Source organism: Leopardus geoffroyi, chromosome E3, assembly GCF_018350155.1.
Source record: "Leopardus geoffroyi isolate Oge1 chromosome E3, O.geoffroyi_Oge1_pat1.0, whole genome shotgun sequence".
NCBI classification, from domain to species: Eukaryota; Metazoa; Chordata; class Mammalia; order Carnivora; family Felidae; genus Leopardus; species Leopardus geoffroyi.
Window position 1 is genome coordinate 17,999,401 of NC_059340.1, and position 22,208 is coordinate 18,021,608.

The 22,208-nt window shown below is 55.6% G+C and overlaps 2 protein-coding genes across 8 annotated transcripts; one reads left to right on the forward strand and one right to left on the reverse strand.

Annotated features, from left to right (window-relative positions):
- On the forward strand, nt 1-18,394 carry STX1B (syntaxin 1B). The gene is made up of 10 exons (XM_045462104.1): nt 1-305; nt 8,298-8,372; nt 8,574-8,673; nt 8,788-8,862; nt 11,377-11,450; nt 11,822-11,930; nt 12,112-12,185; nt 14,342-14,479; nt 14,580-14,690; nt 14,947-18,394. The coding sequence occupies exons 1-10, from the start codon at nt 276-278 to the stop codon at nt 15,025-15,027; spliced, it is 867 nt and encodes a 288-aa protein (XP_045318060.1). The 5' UTR covers nt 1-275; the 3' UTR covers nt 15,028-18,394.
- Nucleotides 18,395-18,506: 112 nt separating this feature from the next.
- HSD3B7 (hydroxy-delta-5-steroid dehydrogenase, 3 beta- and steroid delta-isomerase 7) lies at nt 18,507-22,114 on the reverse strand. 7 transcript variants are annotated; one of them, XM_045462100.1, is made up of 8 exons: nt 22,002-22,109; nt 21,480-21,647; nt 21,114-21,269; nt 20,759-20,867; nt 20,360-20,459; nt 20,037-20,199; nt 19,241-19,542; nt 18,507-18,777 (listed from the first exon to the last, which is right to left on the reverse strand). In XM_045462100.1, the coding sequence occupies exons 2-8, from the start codon at nt 21,643-21,645 to the stop codon at nt 18,772-18,774; spliced, it is 1,002 nt and encodes a 333-aa protein (XP_045318056.1). In that variant the 5' UTR covers nt 21,646-21,647; nt 22,002-22,109; the 3' UTR covers nt 18,507-18,771. The 7 variants fall into 7 exon arrangements, with proteins under 7 accessions (XP_045318056.1, XP_045318055.1, XP_045318054.1 ...); XM_045462099.1 differs by having other exon boundaries at nt 19,157-19,542; nt 21,480-21,651; XM_045462098.1 differs by having other exon boundaries at nt 19,082-19,542; nt 21,480-21,651.
- Between the last annotated feature and the right edge of the window lie 94 nt (nt 22,115-22,208).

Genomic DNA, 22,208 nt, shown 5'->3' on the forward strand with positions numbered 1-22,208 from the left:
CCCCGCGCTTCGGCTCCCGCATCCCTCCATCCGAGCCTGTGCCGCAGCCGCATCGCCACCGCAGCCCCGGCAGAGCCGAGCCCGGCCCAGGCCCCTGCCCCTGCCCGGCCCTCGGCTCGCCACCCCCGGCCCCGCCCCCGTCCGCGGGCCCCCCCTCAGCGGCTCCGGTGCCCCCCGGCGCCCCCAGACTCCGGCCTCCAGCACCGAGGCAGGAGGCAGGGAGCAGCAGCAGAGGCAGGAGGACGAGGAGGAGGAGGAGGAGGAGCCGTCGCAGGATGAAGGATCGGACTCAGGAGCTGCGGAGTGTGAGCTTGGGGGTGGGGAAATGGGGGGGCGGGACCCCAATATTGGGGGAGCGCGTGGGGGTGGAGTGGGGGAGGTGCTGGGACATGGGGGCAAATGATGGGACTGGAGGTTGGTAGTAGGGGCACCCCAGTATCTGGAGGCACCTGATGTCTCCAATGAACCTGCATTTTGGGGACAGCGGCTGGAAGAGGTTGGAGGCCATTAAGACTCAAGGGGGCAGGAGAGATTTCAGGGGCCTTGGATACCCACGTTCCCAGGAGAGCCCTGGGGTCAAATCTGGGGATGGGAGAGAGTGAACATCAGGAGAGAATTGGAGGGTACTGTCTGTCATCCCCTGGGCAGATTTGCGGAATGAGAAAGATGGGGGCGGTTACTGGGCCAGGCTGAGTCTAGCGGGACCCAGATTTGGGGGGTGCTCTGGGGAAGGACACAGGTTGGGCCAGAGATGCCAACACCTGGCAGTGAATGAAGTGGATGTTTGTGTGTGCACGCGTGTGTTGCTCCCTGTGGGGAGGGGGCACCTCTCAGAGGCAGGGAGGGAAGTGGTGGCCTCAGGAGACAGTCAGAGAGCCAAGGCCTGAGATTGGGTGACCCCAGAGGTGGGAGTTGGGGCTGCAGAGGAGAGGGGGAGGAGGTTCCATGCACAGGGCCACGGAACTGGGTTTTGTGACATGGACTGCTTTGCTGGGGGGAATTGGGGCATTCTGAACAGTCAGGGGCAGGTTGATGTGGACCCCTGGTCTGGAGGCCTGAAGAGGCCTAGCTCCAGGAGTCTGGCCAGGCAGTGTGTGTTTGGGTGACAGGGGGAGGAGGGCGGCACTGATGTCCGCAGTGAAGGCTGCTATTTGGAGGGGCTGGGGAGTGAGGGCTTGATGAGAATGGTTTCTAGGGTAGGGAGAATGCTGGGGGATTTGTAGAAATGACCTGGGGGCCCAGAAGGCAAAGCTGACAGCTTGCTCTGTGCTCCCGGCCTGTGGTGTGATGTTACTAAAGTACTAGCCCGGCCATGATGTATCCTGATGCACTGGGTCTTTCTCAGGAGGAGCCTGTTGGTGGTTCCCTGCTCCCAGGGTTGTTACCCCATTTGACAGATGAGGAGACTGAGGTTTGGAGGTAGCAGGAACTTGTCCAAGGTCACCAAGCAAGTGGGTGGGAGGATCAGACTGGAATCTGGGTTTCCAGTCTGGCGAGTTGACATGTGTCTCTGCTTTTTTTGGTCTTTGAAACAGAAGTCTGAACACTGGGGGTAAAAAGCTCTGTCTTTGGAGAGCCCCTGGATATGGGGTGGGAAACCAGATTACAGAAAACAAGAGGAAGGGGCTTGAAGATAAGTGACTGTCATCTCTGGGGAAAGTCGGGTTGGCAAATGAGAAGGAAGAAGAAACTGGTGGTTGAATAGGGAATTTTGAAGTTTTCTTTATTAAACTTCCACTGAATGTAAGGGTCAGGCATCTAGAAAATGGCAGTAATAAAAACAACTAACCCCCTAGTGCCAGATATTGTTTTGAGTGTTTTATTCATATTTACTCATTTTGATCCTCACCTCAACCCTGGTACTAGTCTGATTCCATTTTACAGATAAGGAAATTGAAGCCCAGAGACATTAAGTATCAGGGATCAGCGTTCTGGATCAGAGTCACATAGCTAGTAAAAGGCAGGCAAGCAGCTGGCTCCATCACTGGTGCTCTAAACTCCCTTTCTCTCGCCATACACTTTTCAAAGCAGGTTGCTGTTTGTAATCTCATTGGACCCTCACTGACCTCCTGGTAAGGTATGTGGACTAAGACACTACCTCATTTTAAAGCTGAGGAAACTGATGCCCAGAGTGGGTAAATAACTTGCCCAAGGTCACACAGCCATCAAGTGAGGAATGTGAATTTGAACCCAGATCCCCTGCTGCCAGGACAATTCTATCACTCTAAAACCCAGAGAAATGGAAAGCAGTTGAGGTGAGGTAGTGGTGAAATCATGGTATAATTGGGGGGGGGGGGGAGCTCCAAGACAAGGATGGAAGGGGAGGCAGGGCATGGAGTCCTCTTCCACATAGGTGAGGGAGGCAAGGAGGCCTGTCTGCTGGGGCTGCAGGGGGTAGGCAGTGTTGGGGGAGGGGTGGCATGGAGGGGTAAAAGGAGTTGGGTAAGTGCTGGTGGCTCTGGTGTTAGTCACAGCTCAGAGAGACTAGAGATTTGGGAGGGGGTGGGTGGGGTGGGGAGAAGCTGCCAGATGTAAGGAGTGCAAGGGTCTCCCCATCAGAGTTGAGAGCGAGGAGACTGGGAAGCAGGAGAGACCGGGCAGGATGTGGGAGGCCTCGTTAAGAGGTCTCTGAGATGCTGAGAGTAGTGGGGGGCAGTAGTGGGAGGGGATGTCAGCTCAGGGGACCTGATCATCTTCCCAACAATACTTTTGAGTTCCCCTGGGAACTCAGATCTGTTTATCAAATACCCTGTGAGGGCGCAGATTTGGAAGTCAGACTGTCTGGGTTCAAATCCTAGCTTTGCTACTTCCTGTGTCACCTTGGGTTAAGTTTCTTAACCTCTCTGGTCCTCAGTTTCTTCATGTTTGAATTGGGAGTAATAATAGTACCCATTTGCAGGATTGTCCCAAGGATTGAAATTAGGTAATATCAAAAAGTACCAAGAAGGGGCCTGGGCACAGCAGGGCCCTGTGAGTGTTTATTATTCCACATTTGACTTGCTTGTTTCCCTTGAACCTCATATCAGCCCCCTGGGATGGGCAGGATGTGACCCCTAATTTATTTTGGAGTAGATTGAGGGGGCCAGAGAGGCAACCGGACCAAGGTCAAACAGCTGTTAATGGCAGAGCTAGTGTTGAACCAGGGTTTTCTGTTTTCCAGTTCACCAAGCACTTTTGGGCATGAGTTGGGAGGTGCTGGACTGGAGTGGAGGCTATGATGGGGAGTTAATCCGCTGGATCGTTGTCCCAGGGTCCAAGGAGCAGGGCCAGGGTCAGGGCCAGGGCTCAAGAGGAGAGAACGGGAGCAAGTGAGTTGGAGAGGAAGGTTGGGGAGGGAGAGAAGCCTGTGGGGTTGCATGGTGGACTGTGGAGTGGGAAGGCAGGAGGCCTGGGGGGTGGGGAAGATGAGGCCTGTAGGGAAGGAGGCTCAAATTTGAGGCCGGGCGGGAATGGGGGCCGTTAAAGGACAAGTCACACACTCTAAGGACAGGAACTGAGTCATCTATGTAGTAGTTAGGTATGGGATAGGCACAGTGAGGACTTTCAGTGGTAGACCTGAAATAGTGGAAGAGCAGCCCAGTGTGAGAGGGCAGGGATCAGGAGAACCCTGGTGATGGACCACTGCCCCCCAGCTGCACAGGGCGCATTTCTGCTGTGCAAGCACAGCAAGTTCACCCCTGCCTCAGGGCTTTTGCACTTGCTGTTCCTTCTGTTAGTCCCCCCGTTTTGAACGCTCTTCCCTCTGCCTGGACCACTATTCCCTCTGACTTGAATTCTGTGTCATCAAATGTCACCCACCCCCAGAAAGGCCCTCCCTGACCATCCTGGGCCACCCCTGATAGCCGTTTCTCCCTCTCACTGGGTTCATCTCCCTCCTTGCCAGTTAGCATAGTCTGAAATCGTCTTGTTCATTCTTCGTCTCCCTCCAACAGAACGTCAGCTCCTTGGAGCTAGGACCTTCTTCCTGTCTTGTCCATCTCTGTGTTCTCAGCAGCAGCTAGAGAACTTGGCTCTGCTCATACATAGCTGCCAGGTGAATGAATGATTCAGTGGGGCACAGGGAGGATGAGGAAGGGAGTAGGTGGGTAAGGAGGGAGGGCAGAGCCGCAAGGTTGGGGGAGGGAGGGCGATGCTGGGTGCTGGGAGGGCAGAGAGGCCCAGTCAGGGAGACAGATGGACAGGAGTGGGGGTGCGGTGGAGAGAGGCTGCTGCCTCTAGATCAAATGATGTTTGCACCCCTGAGGAGCACCTGTGAGCATGTGTGTGCGGTGCGTGTTGGCACACGTGTGTTTACATACACACACGCGCACTCTGACTTTTCTGTCACCCAACACCAGGCTCTTTCTGCCTCTGGATTAGTCACCTTCTTACCATCTGTCTCTGATCTCTGATCTCTGACCTGCTAGCTCACTCTGTCCCCCTCCTTCCATCCACGCATCTGTCTATGTGGTCTCCCCACACCAACGTACACGAGGGCCCTTGTATCTCTGATGGGGAAAGACTGAAGCTAGAGACTTGGATCTGATGCCCCCTATTCCCAAGGCGGTTCCAGAAGGTGCCCAGGACCTCTGCACTCTCTCACTTCATCCTTTCAAGCACTTGAGGAATTGGTGAGTAGGAAGAGCAGCGACTGTGAGTTTAAACCCAGGTGCCGCCCTGTCAGCACCCCATACAGCACCCACCGGATAATCTTGAGCAAGTCACTTAGTCTCTCCGTGCCTCAGTTTCCTCATCTGTCAAATGGGTATAAGAATCGTATCTACTTCACGGAGTGGTTATAAGAGACACTCAAGGCACTTTGGACAGGGCCCAGCTCACTGCAATCTGTAAACGTGTGTTAGATTTCTTATCTTCTTCATTTTGCATATGAGGAAACTGAAGCTTGAGTTGTCCGCAAAGCAGATCGAGCGCATACAATCATCTTTTTCTGGGTAATCTCATCTGCCCATAGCCTGCATTCTTTTAGGCTGGCCAACTTCTTCCAGAAATGGAGGCCATTCTCATTAGCGAACACGCACACTGCAGAGCAGGGAGGGCCCTTGGTGCACCAGGCTGCCCTTTTTGCAAATGAACTGGGGCTCAGAGAAGGGCTGAGATTTGCCTAGGATCACAGAATAGGGCAAGGGAAGGTAGAACTCCTAGCTTCCTGTCTGGGCTCTTCCTGCAGCCTGGCCCCTTACTGGTTATCTCCCCTGGCCACAGGAGTTCAGCAGTACTGGGGACACAGCAGAGCAGGACTTCGGGGACAGATCCTGGGATTAGCACCAGGCGGGTCAAGTCTCACCTCTGGCCTTATTTGCTGTGAAGCCTTAGGCAGGTCAGGCAACCTCTCTGAGCCTGTTTCTTCATCTATAACATGGGAGGGGCAGCAGGTAATAGCCAACCCTCACTAAACACTGCTTCTCTCTGGCAGCATTAGGCATTTTTCCTGCCTGGTTTCATTGCCTCCACCTGCCCAGCATTTGGAGTAGACGTTATCTCCATTCAGTGAATGCAGAGGCTGAAGCTCAGAAGGCAGAAATCATGTGGCTTTGCAGCTGCTAACCTGGGCAAGTTCTTCAGCCTCTCTGTGCCTCAGTTTCCCCATCTATAAAAGGGGGCTATAATAATATCTACCTCAGGAGGCTATTGTAAGAATTAAAGGGACAAATGTACACACAGGGCATAGAATGGTGCCCAGCTTGTTCTAACACGCTTTGTAAATGTTTGCCATAATTATAATTATGCTAGCCAGTTATCTTTATAGACTTTACATAAAGATTAAATGAGATAACAAGAATATAAGACCTACGTGGAAGGTGTTATTATAAAATAATATTTTCCTAGGATTTCGGGGCACAGAGCCTCACCCAGATTGGGCCTTAGCAGGAGCTGACCTGAGCGAGAAAACATGTGGTGGCAGAGTTGGTGGAAGGAGGTGGCCTGGTCTCAAGCCTTAGAAGGGGCTGTGGGGGAGGTCTGTCTTAGATGCCTATGATTTCCAGCCCATTCAGCCCAGGTGCCCTTGGACAAGTCACTTCCCTTCTCCCCCTCTGACTTCCTGTTCCCTCATCTGTGAAATGGGGACACTGATATTTGCTCAGCCTCTCTCTCAGGGCTGTGTGGTGAGGATCAAAAGGGATTATAGATGGAAAAGTGTTTGTACCCTGTAGAGGATTATTAGCTCTCGGGCCTCTACCTTTCTTCCTCTCTCAAGGACAAGTAAACAGGCAGCCAGGGATGTCCCAGGGCAAAACCTAAGGGAACTGGCTCTGGGAACAACAGTAGAGAGGGAAATTAGACTTTAGAAAATCAAAAGTCAGTGTGGGAAAGGGACAGAACAGGAAAGTTCCCAGGCACCTGAGCCAGAGACACGCCTCATGACCGGTGGGCAGCTGGGCAGAGGGCTGAAGTCCGAGAAGTGGAAGAGGAATGGCTTTGGCTGTAGGGGAGGGAGACCTTGTGGGGCAGCTGGCTTGAGGACACAGTATCAGGGGAAGCCAGTGGGTCCTCAGAGATGAGATGAGCATCCCAGAGCCCCTCCGGGCCAAAGTTTATCGGGATAGCCGTGGTCTGGTGGAGACTTGAGAAGCCTGACGTCCTATCAGAGTCCCCGAGCCCGGCCTGGTATTACCTCTCCTTCTGAGGGCAGCTGTGGGCAGACGGAGGAGCCTCCCTTTCCCAGGGGATGTTTGGGATGGTCTGGAAATTAAATGTAAGTGCTGAACACATTTTCTGACATGGGGTGGGGCCCAGCGTCTGTGGGGAGAATCCCTTGAGTTCCATTTGGGCAGGAAGCTGGGGTGGCATTGAGAGTGTGCAGCTGGAGGGCTCCTCCCGGTGCTGCTGGGGCTCTGCTGATTCCGAGTTCACTTGGCTGCCTAGATTGCATCTAGGTCCCATCTGGCTCTGTCTAGGTTCGATCTGAGCTTGTCTGGGATCTGTCTGCCCCGAGTCTAGTTCGGTCGAAGCCTGTCTGGTTTCTGTCAGATCCTGTCTGTGATCTGCTCGGACCCTGTTGAGGTTCCATGTGAGTGCTTGTCTTTAGATCCCAACAGGCTCTACCCCAAGTGGACACTTTTGGATCCTGTCTGGATTTCATTCAGGCTTTGGTAGTCAGATTCTTTTGGCTAGGTTCTTTCTGGAGGTCCGGGTGAACTCTGTTTCAATTTCTACTGGGGCCGATTAGAGCTCCTCATGTAATTAAGCTTGACAGGCTCAGCTTTTGTCCTCAGACTTCTGTCCCAAGCAGAGAAGAGTCTCAAGCCCAGAGTGTGTAGCACTGGGGAGCCCACCCTGTCCCCTCTCTTCTTTCCCAGCTCTGAATGAGTGTGCCGACCTGAGGGTCAGAGAGGCACAGAGGGCCCTCCCGAATGTCCCTGGGGTTGCTACACGTGTCAGAGGGCAGCTTTGCCGTGTGTGGGTGAACGTCAGCATGTCAGCGTCTCTCTCCGTGTGGGTGTCAGTGGGCCTATTTCTGTGTGTCTTGTGTGTCAGCCCTTCTGTCCGTGTCACTGGTCTGTCTGACGGTGGCGGTGGCGGTGTGGGTGGGTAAATCCCTTTGTGTCTCTGAGCCCTGGGGGTGGAGGGCTGAGCAGCTGCAGGTTGCAACTGGGAAATCCAAGCAAGTGAGAGTAGGTGGGTGTAAAGTTGGGAGAGGCTGGATGAAAGAAGTGAATACGAGGGGCAGAGCAACTGAGGGGGTGAGCACAGGCAGCGGGAGGAAGACGCAGGGAGCCGGGGAGGTGGGGGTGCTGCCTGTGGCTCTCCTCCAGCCCTCCCTGGACTTGACTGCTTGCTCAACTTGGCGCCCGCAGCTGGCAGTGAAGTGACCTTGCACAGGGGACGTGGCTGGCCGGGTGGAAGCTGGAGGGGAGCAAAGTAAGGCCTGGGCAGGAGTGGCCGGGAGGGATGGTGGACAGGGTCAGGATCCTGGGCCTCCATTCCAGACCCCAGATGTTGCAAGGCTGACGTTTAGCCAGTTCATATGATACCGGTTCACAGCAGCTGTCCTGAGTGTCACCCACCTCCAGGGTGACTGGGCCAATTCCACCCTTGAGAGGGTGCCTTTTTCTGATTCCCTCCACTCTGTCCTTTGGGCTGTTGGCCACCTGGCTTCCGGGACCCCGTTCCACAAGAGAGCCAGTGTTCATTCTGACTGCTTGGTGCCCTTGCGTATGACCTGCATATGACCTGCCCCCCCCCCCCCCCCCCCCCCGCATATGACCTCTCCCAAGACCTCTGCTCTGAGCCTAGAGCTGGGAGCGTCAGACTCAGGGTAGGGACTGTTCATGGATTCTGCCTCTCTTGCCTCCCAGGCGAAAGACAGTGATGATGAAGAGGAGGTGGTCCATGTGGATCGGGACCACTTCATGGATGAGTTCTTTGAACAGGTAACTGAGCTTCCGATGCTCTCAGACCCAGAAGCTGGCCCCCAGCCAACAACTTCCTTTGCCCTGTTCCCTCCCCTGCTCTCCACTTCTACACCCCCTTGGCCCTTAGATCTTGCCCATTTACCTGAACCCTGACTGAGCCCCCGGGGTCCCTTGCCTGGCTCAGCGACTTGGCTGGGTATAGCTGATTTGCTGCTCCAGGTGGAAGAGATCCGGGGCTGCATTGAGAAGCTGTCAGAGGATGTGGAGCAAGTGAAAAAACAGCACAGTGCCATCCTGGCCGCCCCCAACCCAGATGAGAGTGAGTGCTGCTTCTGGGTGGCTGTAAGGGGGATGGGGTTAGACAAGCAGGGGAGTCGGGTAGGGGGTCTGGGCTCCTGTCCATACGTGTCATCCTCTCTGGCTCTGTCCCCAGAGACCAAACAGGAGCTGGAGGACCTCACCGCAGACATCAAGAAGACTGCCAACAAGGTTCGGTCCAAGTTGAAAGGTGAGGAATGCAATCCCCAGACTAAGGAGGAGAACAACTGTGCCCTCGTTGGACCAAACATGCCTTTCTATAAGGAACGTCTACAAATTTCCAGGACCCAGATTCCTAAACAGTGAGAAAGCGCAAAACCCCCAGATTCCCCTCCTTGCTCCAGATTCTTTGGAGAAAGATACACGACAAGGAAGTGAGGGGGGGGGTGGGTTTGTCCAAGTTGCATCTGCACTCTGCTGGATCCATCAGCATGAAGGTCCACCAGAAAATACAGTCTACCGAGTGGCTTTAGTTTCATTAAATCCTTATTTCTCCAGAACAGGTGCCGGGCCTAGCGCTAAGCACCCAGTAGGTGGGCTCAGCAAATGCTTCTGAATTGGTATCGTCGGCTCAGGACAGATTGGACTGTGTGGCTGACATCAGGAGCTGGCAAGCTTTCAGGAGGGACCTGCCAAATGCTTATGTATTTGCTCTAATTTAAGGACTTGGGTGCTGGTAATAACCACCTTCCCTCAAAGCATTGTGGGTTGGGAACCTCCTTGTCTGCTGGTGCCAGGGGAATAGCAGTGTTACCGTGAGGTGGTAATTCAGTATCAGAAAACATTTGCCAGGCACCTACTTTGTCTGAGGCACACTGCTGGGCTTTGGGGAAGAGGTGTCGTGTCAGATGCCTGGCCTTGAGCATACTAACCTTTGCCCAGAGAGAGGAGAACAGGGACTCCGCCTTCCCCGAGTCAGTGGGAGGTCATGTGTGAGCCTCCAGTGCTGATCTGTAAAAATAAGCCCTTTACACTTGTGTGCTGGAAAGGAAAATGGCCCAAACTGGGAGCGCATTAAGTACAAATCCAGACAGACGGAGTTCAACTTCCATCATCAACTCAGTTCTGGACAGCTTCCATCATCAACACATTCCTCACCTCAACTTTCTCATTGGTACAGTAAGAAAAACAGAAGCAATTTCAAAGCAGGTTTTTCGTTTTCTGTGTGTGGTTTTTTTTGTAGCAATTTTTTTTTTCCCCTAAATGAAATCTTACAGAGAACTCCAGTATATACAACACGTAAAAGTCATGCTATTCTGGCTGTACTGGGGTTGGGAGACCCAGGGCCCTACCCGCCTCGCCTCCCCTTTACTCCTGGCAACAGTCCTTGAAGTTCTTTCTCAGAAGCAGGGTTCCATGGAACACCATTTAAAAATTCCTGGGCTCAAAGATTTCTTTGGGCCCATTGAGCTCTGACCTTAACACTCTCTATAAGACCAAGAGGTGGCTCCATGGATCATGAGTCCAGGAACAGACCAAGAAAGAACCCAGAGAAAGTAGGAGTGATGTAGAGAAGCTGACCTTCCAGGCCTCCAGAAAAAGAGAGGAAATTTTCTTCTCCATCTTTCTCCAGCTATTTTGGTGGCATGAGCTTGGGCTTTGTGTGTGACCTTGGGTCAGTTGTTTTACCCATTTGAACCTCAGCTTCTAGTATAAAACATGGACTGAATTCCTAGGATTGTTGTAAGAAGTCAGTGAGGTCCTGTAAAGGCCCCCTCACTCCATGGCTTGGCTCCAGTCCCAAGCCTGACAATAGGGTCCCAGTATGGGCCGGAGGCTCTGACTTCCCTGGGTGTGTGTTCCTGTGCTTTTCCAGCAGCGGGTGGGCCAGAGGTGTCACTCAGTTACTGTGCCCACCATTGCAGGTAGGGGAGCACTGGGGGTGCTATTCAGCCCCATATCTCCCCTGCTGCCAGCAGAACAGAGAAGTGATGTTCTCAAGAATGGCCTGGAGGCCCTTCCAGGTCTGGAGGGCCTGGTTGATTCATCCCTGCTGCATTTTCAGAGCAGTGTAGATCTTATCACACACAAGCTCTTTTTTAGAAAATCTGAATGATAGATGTTAGGAGTGCATGATCCAGAAGCAGGAATCCCAGTTCATCGTGCAGCTTTTCCAGAACATCTTGTAGAAGTGGGAATTCCCAAATTAGGGGTCACCTTGCAGGGCTGGGGGAGAGCTATTTTCTATTGGAACATCCCTCCCTCACCCTAGGATTTTGGAAGAAAAGGGCGGCCACTAGAACCTGACCCACCTGGAAGTGCCTGCCTTCTGCCAGAAAAACCTCAGGATGGGTTCCTGCCCTCTTTCCAGAGGCCTTAGGAAATGGAGTGTTCTCCACATACTGGAGACCCTCCAGTGGACTGGGCCCACACCCGCTCAGTGGGGTTAAGCACGAGTTACAGCTGTGGGACTTTGCAAGACCCAGCACTTCCTCCTGAACAAGTAGCCCCTTTCTGTCTGGTGACCCGCGAACCCTCAACCTCCCCTCCTACCTGCCTTCCAGACGCCCTGAAACGTCTGTCCCTCTATTCACCCGCCTCCTGCCCCTGCCCCTTGGATCCTCTACTGTCTGCCCTCGCCATGGGTGTGACATCTCTTCACAGGCCTGGGGCCTGCCTCGGGGTGTCGACCTTTCCTACGTCCCGGACCCCTGCCCCACATGCCCCGGGTCTCCCGCCGGTCACTGCACCCTCTCTCCCGTAGCGATCGAGCAAAGCATTGAACAAGAGGAGGGGCTGAACCGTTCCTCCGCGGACCTGCGCATCCGCAAGACCCAGGTAGGAGGTGGCAGCCTGGCGGGGTTGGGGGGGGGGGGGAGCCGGATCCCACGGGGGAGGACTCCTGGCGGGAGCCTGGCGAAAAGATAGTGGGCGGGCCAGAGCCGAGCAAAGCGCTGGGCGTGGCCAGTGAGGAGCCTGGGCGGGGTTATGGCGGGAAGGAGGGGCTGGGCCCTGTCTCCCAGCTCTGGTTGGGACCCCGCTGGTTAGCGAGTTGAACGGGGGACCTGGCGCGGGGGCGTCCAGGGACTGAGCAATTGTCTAGGGTTGGGATCGCAGCGCGAGTTAAAGAAGGGCCATAGGCCATCTCGGCTCCTCCCCCCTCCACTGCCTCCTTGACCCCTCCTGATGTGTCTGTACCCCTACCCTAGCACTCCACACTCTCCCGGAAGTTCGTGGAAGTAATGACCGAATATAATGCGACCCAGTCCAAGTACCGGGACCGCTGCAAGGACCGGATCCAGCGGCAGCTGGAGATCAGTGCGTGTGCCCCCTTTCAAAATCCCCAGGCTTGCCCCAGCCCTCTTCCAGGCCCTTCCTCTCCCTGGAGACCTTAAGGCCGGGTGGGGGGAGGGTGGGCTCCTGGGCCTCTGCCCCATCCCACTACTTCAGGCCCCCAGACTGGCCCAGTCCCTGAGCAGGGAGGGCTTTCTCTCCACAGCTGGAAGGACCACGACGAACGAAGAACTGGAAGACATGCTGGAGAGCGGGAAGTTGGCCATCTTCACCGATGATGTGAGCCCCGGGTGGGGGTGGGTCTGGTTTTGGAAAACATGTACTCTCTTCCCTCCCCAAGCCGAGGCCCAGCTAAGGTCCAAAGTCCACCGTGGAATAACAAAGAGTGGGAAGCCAGGACCTGGAACCGGGGAATTCCATGGGAGCAGAGCAGGAAGGCACCCCCATAAAAAAAGGCCAACCTTTTGAGTAACCAGATAATGTTCTAAGCCCTTTACATATTGACAGTTACCTGCGACCTCATTCAGCCCTCACCACCACCCTCCGAGGCAGCCAGATTTCAGCGATGGGGTTAAATACCTCGTCCAAGGCCCCAGAGCCAGGATCCGGACCTGCGGTCTCCTGTCAGGGCTGGGGCTCTTCAGTGCTGAGATACACTACTCCCTCCTGAAGCGGGTCATTTCACCAAATGACTAATTTGCCTACATGTTGAAAAAAAATTTTTTAAAGTACCAGTTTGACTTTTGCTGACATTTTGCACCCTGCCCTTGTCATCTTCAGTGTGACTGGATGGGCTTCCCCAGTGTAGTTCTTTCTCTTTGTAGATTTTGCCTTGGCCTGCCCAGTTCTGTCTCTCTGCTTCTGCTGGCAGAATGGCTCTGGTTTAGATTTCTAGACCAGAATTCAAGTGTGTTCAGTGACTATCTAGCAGTTTTCAGTAAATTGTTATTTAGAGAACTGATCTTTGTTAAATCAGCTTTGAGCAATTGATTAGGGCCCGTTAACCTGGAGCCCTCCCAAACAGCTCTGCCCAGTCTCTCTGTCTGAGAATGGAGAGGAGCTTGGTGGGTTCCAAGAGGACAGAACTGATCCCCGCCAGCAAAGCCACCATCACTGCAATGGAAACGCATCATTACAATGCAGGGTGGTTGGGATCTTGCCTGAGGGATGCCCTGCCTGCAGACAGGCCCTAAGGTAGTGGTTAACTATTGGAGTCAGGGAAAGATTCCTGGGGGGAGTAGCATTGAGCTGTGCTTTAAGAAACAAGGAACATTTGGACATGGTGAGATGGGCAAAGGGCCCACTAGACAAAGGGCACAGATTGAACAAAGACAGGGAGAGGGAACCACTTGCCAAACAGCCATTGAATGATTTGGGCTCATAGAGGATATGTAGGAGATGAGGGCAGAAAGGGAGACTGAACCCTGGCTAGAGTAAAGGTGTGTAACCTGTGGTGGTGGGGAGTGGGGAGGAATAGAGGAGAGCCCTGGAGGGTTTTAGAGCAGAGGAGTGGCTCCTCATGGAGCCTGAACAGTGAGGAGTTTGGGAAGAGAGTGGCCTGGCTCAGGCCAGGTTGTCTGCGGGGAGGAGGTATATCTGATTGTGGGTTGGAATCTCTCTCTCCCCCTGACTCTTGAGGGCTACAGTGCGTTTCTTTTTTTCTTTTGTAATGTTTATTTATTCTTGAGAGAGAGAGAGAGAGAGAGAGAGAGAGAATGATCAGGAGAGAGGCAGACAGAGAGGGAGACCCAGAATCCGAGGCAGGCTCCAGGCTCTAGGCCCTGGGCTGTCAGCACAGAGCCTGATGCGGGGCTCGAACTCATGGACCACGAGATCATGACCTGAGCCAAAGTCGGACGCTCAACCGACTGAGCCACCCAGGTGCTCCAGTGCATTTCTTTATTAGTTCTCCCCCATCTAATGTCACAGGGGCTCCAGAGTGGGCACTCTGCCTTCTCCTCTGGTCCTTCTCTCCTACTTGCTTTCTCTGTTGTGTCCTCTTTCTTTACCCTGTCTGCCTTTGACCAGATGGGCGCCCCCGATGCTAGTGGTGGCTCTGCACCCCTATCTCTCTCCTCCCTGGGCTTTCTAGAGGAAGCCCTGGGTGAGGTGGTGGGCTCAGGTTGGTTTTTATTTCTTGTATCTTAGCAGGCCTCTTTTAGTGCCTTACTGTGTGCCAGGGACTGTTGTAATCAGCGTATACATATTAACTCACTTAATGTGCACAACAACGGTGGGAGGTGGGCACTGCTATTATCCACCTTTTCTAGGTGTGGAAACCGAGGCCTAGAAAGGTTAAACGGTTTGCCCACAGTTAGAGCTGGTAAATGACAGTTGGATTCGAACCCAGATGCTCTAGCTGCAGAATCCAAACTCATGGGAGTGAAGGGTGGTCTGCAGCTCCTCCCCCCTGCCCCCCACCCCCATTGCCCTAGATCAAAATGGACTCGCAGATGACAAAGCAGGCACTGAATGAGATCGAGACGAGGCACAACGAGATCATCAAACTGGAAACCAGCATCCGAGAGCTGCATGACATGTTTGTGGACATGGCCATGCTCGTGGAAAGCCAGGTACTGCCTTTCCCGCACATTCTAGGAGTCTGCCCTACGTCCCTGGGGTTCTTTCCTTTAGCCCAACCCCTACCCTGTCCTGTGCACATCTCCTCTGCAGGGTGAGATGATTGACCGCATTGAGTACAACGTGGAACATTCCGTGGACTATGTGGAGCGAGCTGTGTCTGACACCAAGAAAGCTGTGAAATATCAGAGCAAGGCCCGGAGGGTGAGCTGGGGCGGGTGGGCCTGTGGGACAGGTGGGCTGGGCTGAGCGGTCGGGGCAGGGCTCAGGCCAGGGCTGAGGTGAGTGATGAAATCCAGAGGGAGGCCTTATCTCTGGCTCTGACCTCTTCCTTTTTCTGTTTTCTCTCCCCTCCTCTTTTTCCTTACACCTGCTTCCCCATCTTTCCCTGCATCTGTCTGTCTCCCTTTATCTCTCTGTCTCTCTCCTCCTTCTTCCCTGTCACCCTTTCTGCCTGCAGAAGAAAATCATGATCATCATTTGCTGTGTGGTGCTGGGGGTGGTCTTGGCGTCATCCATTGGGGGGACGCTGGGCTTGTAGGCCCCCCCATCTCTCCCAGACCCTTCCCCCACCACATTGGGAGCAATACCCCCACCATCCCCTTCCATCCCCTGCTCCAGGCTCACCCCCAAGACAGGCCCAGGCAGCCCCCCCTTCCCACCCCCCGTCAGACCCTGGAGTCCCTGGACCTCACCCTGCCATGGACCACCCCTGCCCCCGCACGTAGATAGCAGCAGGCGTGATTACACATGCACACCAACATGCATGCCGCCAGCACATGCTCGAGACGTGTGGACACCCCAGTGTGTGTGTGTACGTGTGTAGATGTGTGTAGAAGCACCAAATCACCCTTTTGCACCCCCCCCCCCGCCCCCGCCTCAGGTCTGTGTGTCTTCTGAGCTTCCCCCTTTCACTTGGGTTGTTGTGTGTAGACTGTGGCCGGGTATAACACAGCAGCCCACCAAGCCCCGCTCTGTCTTCTGTGAATAGATGTGTGTGTGTGTGTGTGTGTGTGGCCACAGATCCACAGACACACAATTCGCGTACATGGAATTTTGTGTTTGAGTGTTTGAATCCAACACAACAGCACTTCTTCCACGGATCCCCACCTCCTCCATGTCTGCTATAGGTAGGGCCGGTCGTGAGTGTACAGACGCTCACACTCACATTCCCAGAGGATCCAGGTGGGCCCAGACACACATAGGCCATGGCAGACACCCCAGTGTGATGTTAAGCAAACTTTCCTGGCTTAGGCACCCCAGGGGCTGGCATGTGTCCCAGGGAGCGTGTGTGTGCATGTGTGTGCATTGTGAGCCTGTGGAGTTTAGCCAAGGTGAGTGGAAGCGTGTAAATAGCTAGCTCGGCCTGTGTATACGTGTGCATTTCCCCCAGCAGGTAATGTGAGGAATACGTGTGTGTGTGTGTGTGTGCGCGCGTGTGTCTCAAGGACATGCCTGAAATTTGATGGGTCTTCTCCTCGGACAGAGCTCTCCATGTTGTGCGCTGGACACCCATTTTGGGTAGGCCCAAAAATACACATTTCTGGGCCATGTGGAATACATCTGTGTGAGAGTGTGTGCGCGTGCGCCCACGTGTGTGTCTAGAGGCTTTCTACATGGTGTGTTTCTGCCCGCCTGTGTGTTATATGCACACACGTTTGTCTTTAAAGACACGTGCCCGTCCAGGTTTGTTTATCTGGACGTATCTGCCCTCTCCCTCTCTCCCCAGAGCTGCTGACCAACATCTGGTGTGGTCACACACCGTCCCATCAACATTGTGCAACTGCAGCTTCCTGCCCTGCCAGGTTTCAGAGCCCCTGTGCACACGTGCCCACACGCCTGTGTTTCTCTGTGTCTCTGCCAGAGGGTAGACCTTCGTTGAGAGCGGGTGCACCTCGGTGGGCTCACGCATGCCCGGGCTGAGGGGCCTCGTGCGGGGGGCGCACTGAGGCACATACACACAGGAACATGCACGCTCCCACGGGCGTGGTGCCCTTTCAGGCTGCACCCACTTGCATGTAGATGCCACCCAAAAGGGCTATTTGTGGGAAATGTTACTGACGAGGCGAATGTCAAGGGCCACCCCAGACAGATCGAAAATTAGGGCATTCCTGCCTTCCACACATTTACCTCCGAACTGGCCAGGGCTTGTCCTCACCACCACATCTGACACTCTGGACTCTGCCTCAGGGACTGGAACTGTTATTTCAGGAATACTGGAATGGCCGGTTGGCAGCAGCCACTCAGGGTGAGCCGAGTCCCAGGACCCATCCCCTGCCGAAATGTTGGCAATAGCTGTCCCCCACCCCCCTGCCCGTCCCCTGGGTTGAGATTGAAGGTGAGGGCACAGGCCCGAGCTTCTGAGGGTGAAGAAAGGGCCCACTCCTCCCTCACTGTGTAGACAGCACATGCACTATGCGTGGAGGGTTGGGGGGTAAGGTCGGTGGCGGGGCTGCAGGAGATGCATGAGCAAAGGACCCACATATACAGGATTGAACACACAAGAAGTACGCCCTGCCCCAGGGTTGGGTGTGTGTGTGCAGATTGTCTCCCGGGGTCCCACTTCATGTGAAGTGGTGTGTGTGTGTGTGTGTGTGTGTGTGTGTGTGAGAGAGAGAGAGAGAGAGAGAGAGACAGGGAGACAAAGACACAGGGAGACAATGCGGATGTGACCTTCTGGAACACAATACCCCTCCCACCCTCACCCAGCTCAAGTAGCTTGACCCTACTTGTGCTGTGTGAGCCCTGCCTGTGTGACGCCAATATATGTAACCCCCAAGGTGGGCTCTGTTGAGGAGGGGAGCCTGTCTGTCCCTTCCAAGAATGTCCTTCTTCAGGACAGGCAGTTTGCCCCAGTGTCTGATTACAGCCCTCCTGCTCCCATCTCAGGCTTCTTTGGGGACATCAGAGCAGGCCCCAGCATCCCCACCCTTTTTCCTTCCTGCTGCCTAGCCAGGACACCCTTGTGGCCCCGGTGTTTCCGGAATTCCTACAGCCTTGGGGCCACAAGAACAAGGGTGGAGCCACGGCTGGAATGATGCTGTTGCCTCCTTGAGTGGTATTAGGCCCATAGCTGTCCATTCCTGGGTCTCCATTGGACCAGAGGATCCCCGAGGGTCTGCTGTGCCCCACCTTCTGCAAGTCCCACAGGTCATATGATGTGTTTGCTTGTTGGCTGCCATGTCTGTACGTGTCCTGGAATGTTGTCTGGGGGCTGGTGGCTTTTGCATGTTCTTGGACGAGTGTGCTGCTCACCCTCCGTGCACCTACAACCCCCAAGCCCATGTGTGCCCTGTGGGTGGTCCTGGGCCTGGCCAGGGCTCGCTGCTTCCCCGTCCCCTTTCTCCCTGCCCCGCCTCTCATGAAGCACACTGCGTGTCCATCCCATGTGCCTGTGGGTCGATGCACGCTCTTGCCACGCCTTGAGCGTGTGTACATGATGTGTTCTATGCATTCACCCTGTCCCCCCAGCCTGCCCCGCAGAGGACAAGATGGGTGGCGCCCGGCTCCCTTCTTCCCCCCACCGCCCCCTTCCCGCTGTGCAGCCGTGTGCGTTGGCGTGTGTTTCCGTGTCGCTGGCGTGTCACGTGATGTAGCCGTGTTTGCTGACATGAGCCCTTGCCCCTCCTGTTTCTCCGTCGGTTTCTAGAGCTCTTTCCCTTTCCTCCCCAGAGGGGACAGGACTCCTGGGGCCTGGCTGGGGCCCAGAGCCAGGCCACCCTCTCCTGTTAGCCCTCAGAGTCCCATTTCTCTCTATTGGTGACCAAGTTGCAAATGGATAAAACACAGGAAAATTCTGCCCCGCCCCCTGCCCTGCATGTCCTGTCCCCAGAGCCCCCCACCCCCACCCCCACCCCGGGCCGGGTCGGCCCCGTGGGACGGGAGAAATAGCAACCAATCCAACAGCGGGCGTGCTGTGTGCTCACTTCCTTCTGTCCCCACACGGGACGGGCGCCGTGGGGAAGGGGGAGACATGGTGGGAGGCGGGAGGGAGAGCTGGACAGGCAGATGGGCACAGGCTTGGATAAGGAACTTTAATCTAGGGCTTGGCCAGGTACAGCATTACCAGGGCATCCTCAGGCAGAGATCGAACATTACTGCAGGAACTAATTTGGGTGGAGGGGTGGGAAGAAGGAAAAATACACAGATTTGCGTAGGCTTCATTGAAAAGAGCTGTCCAAAGGTGATCAATGTTTGAAAATAATGGGACTGTGATCCCTGAGGGAGGGCCAAAGGTGGTGACAGGAGCCAGAAAGTATCTTCACTCTGAATCCAGGCCTGAGGGTCACACCTGGACACAAGAAAGCCAGCATGAAGCCCATGGAACTCCTACTCACTTCCCGCTCGAAAAGCCAGAAATGGGATGGGCAGTTGAGAACATCAGGGGAATCAGACATCCGCCAACCAGCCATCAGGCCTGGGGTGAGAGTGAAGACATGCCTGCCCCAAAACCCTGCCCTAGAACTTAGACGCATCTGAAGGCTCATGGGATTAAAACTGTGGAGAGCTGTAGGATAACCAGTGTGGCACCAGACCCCTCTTCCAGCTCTAGAATGCAGCCTTCCCTCCCCACCCAGGGTTTGAGGGCTCTGGACCTGGATGGATGTGCCATGCTGGGCTCCAGGGCCCCAGCTCCACTGTTAAGGGGCTGAACCCTCCACGGCCTGTACCCAGCGGATGGTGCGGGTCCGGCTGTCCTCCCACGAGAATAGGGGCTTGTAGCCGAAATGGCGCTGGGCTTTGTTGGTGCTCACGGTGAAGGTGGTGTTGGCCACGGCCAGCGTGTAGGGGTTGAGCAGGGGGGCGTAGAGCAACAGTGGCCGCAGCAGCCACTGCAGCAGGGCATTGAGAGTAGCCAGGAGCATCAGCAGCCAGTAGGGCACCAGCAGGCGGGTGTCCACCAGCCGCAGCCCACAGGGGCCCAGGAACTCCATGTTGAAGTCCTCGTAGCTCTTATAGGGTGATTCGTCATAGCAGAAGTACACCTGGCCGCCCATCAGCGCAGCTCGCTGCTCCAGCTCTTGGGCTACCAGCACGTGCATCCAGGCCACATTGCCTGCCAGTGGAGGAGGGGAGGCGAATGTGCCCCTGAGTGCCCTGGAGACGACGCAGACGCTGCTCTCCCCTGGGCAGGCCCGTGTCCAAGCCACACCCCCTCCGTGGGCTCACGTAGGCACGCCCACATAACCACAGCGCTGGTGAAGGGTGCTTTCTCCTCTGCCCTGTAGCCACTTGCCCTCCCGGGCCGGCCTGCGTGGATGCTACTTCTTCTGTTGGCCCTGTGTAGATGCTGCCCCTGTCCTCTCCTGGGGAGAGGCCGCTCCCGTAATTGCAGTCCTGTCCTCAGCCTGTGGCATGTCTTCTACGTTAGCCTTCCCGACTCACACAACTGCAGTTTCCTCTGCGGCCTGCGCAGACAACTCCTGCATCTCCGTCTACTCTGGTCCACATATGGCTCACCCTTTTCTAGCCAGGGCACACACTGCCCACCCGGGACCACATGGGTCCTGCCCTGTTCTTAGCCTGCCTGCTGTGTAGGCTGGGCCTTACCTACATAGACCCGGCTGTGCTCCACAGAGGCTGGGATGGCCCGGAAGAGCCGACCCCCCAGACGAAGGCCCTGGTGGTAGAAGTCCCTCATGATCTGGTGGCCTTCGCCGTAGATGCCAGTGGGACGCAGGGCACATGTCACCAAGGACAGTCCCCCATGGACCTGGGGGCAAAAGGCGGGCAGGGCTGAGACCTAGGACCCAGAGGCCTGAACTGGCCTCCTCAACCTGGAGATTGGATACAAAAAAGTCCCGCTGGCCCTGGCTCTGCCTCTGACCAGGAGCCCTCCACACCCCCACTTTGTGTCTCTTCTCCTGTCTCACCTTCCTTCCATTGGCTTCCAGGACCAGCCGTTCAGCTTGGGCCTTGCTGCAAGGGTAAGGGTGTCTGTGTATTGCTTCATATGGGGTGTCCTCATTGCCCCTAGTTGGGGGAGAGGGAGAATTCTTTTTTTTTTAATGTTTTACTTATTTTGAGAGAGAGAGAGAGAGAGATCAGGGAGGGGCAGAGAGAGAGAAAGAGAATCCCAAGCAAGCTCCATGCTGCCAGCGCGGAGCCCGATGTGGTGCTCGACCTCAGGGTTCGTGAAATCACGACCTAAGCCCAGATCAAGAGTGGGACCCTCAGCCGACTGAGCCACCCAGGTGCCCTGGGGAGAAGGAATGGTCTTAATGCAGAGGGGAGATGGGGCTCTTACAGTATCGAGGGGAACCTCAGCTTACCTGTAGAAGGGGTGGCCTTTGATATTGGGCCCCACAACTTCCATGCTGCTCGTGTAGACCAGGAACCGTGTTCCAGTCTGCACACAAGCCTCAATCACGTTCTTTGTGCCTGGGAGAGGTGGTGGGGAGAGGGTGTACCCGAGCTAAAACTTCCTCCCTCTCTGCATCTTTCCCACCCACCCCCATCCCCAATTTGGGTGAGGGCCCGTGGCTTCCTTCCCCAGGTCCCACAGCGGGTCAGTGAGGGCTGCTGACCTGCTATTACAGGGGCAGGAGTACCCAGAGGACAGGTTTCCACAGGAGGATCACAGAAGTCAAGGTCAAAGAGGGGGTGGGGAACAAACAGCCACCTCACCCTGGACGTTGACCTCATAGATGGTCTCAGGACTGGCCCTCCCAAACACATCCACCAGCCCAGCTGTGTGGATGACCACGTGGGCTCCAGCTACAGCCGCTGCCACCTCATGGGCCTGGGTCACATCCCCCTGGATGGCAGTCACCTGCACGGGCCCTGGTAGGGATAGGAGCAGGCAGAGGCAGTGTCAGAGCTGGGGCCACCGGCCAGCTGCTGGATTCAGCCTACACCCTCGGGAGCCACATGTTCCCAGCGTGACTCATTCATCCCATCCATGTGCACCGGAAGACATAAACAGGCATCATCTTTTCCACCACGGCAAAGGGAGTCCACCCACCACCCCCGTTCCCTCTGCTCCACGATCACCTGTCTTCAGCTCCTCCAGCCAGGGACCCAGGTGCAGGTCAAAGACCCGCAGCTCATAGAGCCGGGGTTCCCGCTGCAGTAGCATCCGCACCACATGCTCCCCTAGGAAGCCGCAGCCACCTGTGACCAGGTACACCAGCTTCCGGGCCTCTGCAGAGTCTGCCATGCCTGGCTGGGGAGGAGAACTGGAGTTGCCGGCCATCACCTACCCCAGTGCCAGCAGCTCACCTGTTACTCCTAGACAGGGCCTCTGGCCCAGTGGACTGGATCAGCGATCCAGGGGCCGGAGCTGCTCCTAGAGGCTGCAGCAGCCAGGCTAACCCACCCTCTGACTGCAGCTACTGAGATAAGAAGGGGGAGGGCTTGGCATTTGGGAAGGGCTCAGGGTTTGAGCTGGAGGGGGAGGTTCTGGGACAAAAATAGAGGGTAGGAGTTAAGGGGCTGGGAAGGAAGGGAGAGGGAGATGGGGAAGACTGTAACTAGGGAAAGGGACCCGTGGGCCCTGGCATCACCTCTGCCTACCTGCAGCCACAGTCCCAGGGTGCCCAAACTGGCCACCGGAGGAGGGACCCTCTTCTCTCGGCGCCTGGGCCAGCCGGCCAACACACCGTCCCCTTCCGCTTGCTCCTCCCTCCTGGCCCATTCCAGGAACAGACACCAGCCCAGCCTCCACCCCTCTGTCCCCCACACTCTTGCCATAGGGCGCCCCCTGGTGGCCACTCTGCACTC

What these genes read in the sequence shown, in the direction of transcription:
- HSD3B7 (XM_045462096.1), bottom strand. Translation starts at nt 21,645, where the DNA reads ATGGCAGACTCTGCAGAGGCCCGGAAGCTGGTGTACCTGGTCACAGGT. An exon ending in CTATGAGGTCAACGTCCAGG is followed by an intron (nt 20,868 to 21,113) that starts GTGAGGTGGCTG and finishes CACCTCTCCCAG; the next exon opens with GCACAAAGAACGTGATTGAG. An exon ending in TGGAAGCCAATGGAAGGAAG is followed by an intron (nt 20,200 to 20,359) that starts GTGAGACAGGAG and finishes TTTTGCCCCCAG; the next exon opens with GTCCATGGGGGACTGTCCTT.
- STX1B (XM_045462104.1), top strand. Translation starts at nt 276, where the DNA reads ATGAAGGATCGGACTCAGGAGCTGCGGAGT. An exon ending in GGACTCAGGAGCTGCGGAGT is followed by an intron (nt 306 to 8,297) that starts GTGAGCTTGGGG and finishes CTTGCCTCCCAG; the next exon opens with GCGAAAGACAGTGATGATGA. An exon ending in CCATGCTCGTGGAAAGCCAG is followed by an intron (nt 14,480 to 14,579) that starts GTACTGCCTTTC and finishes TCTCCTCTGCAG; the next exon opens with GGTGAGATGATTGACCGCAT.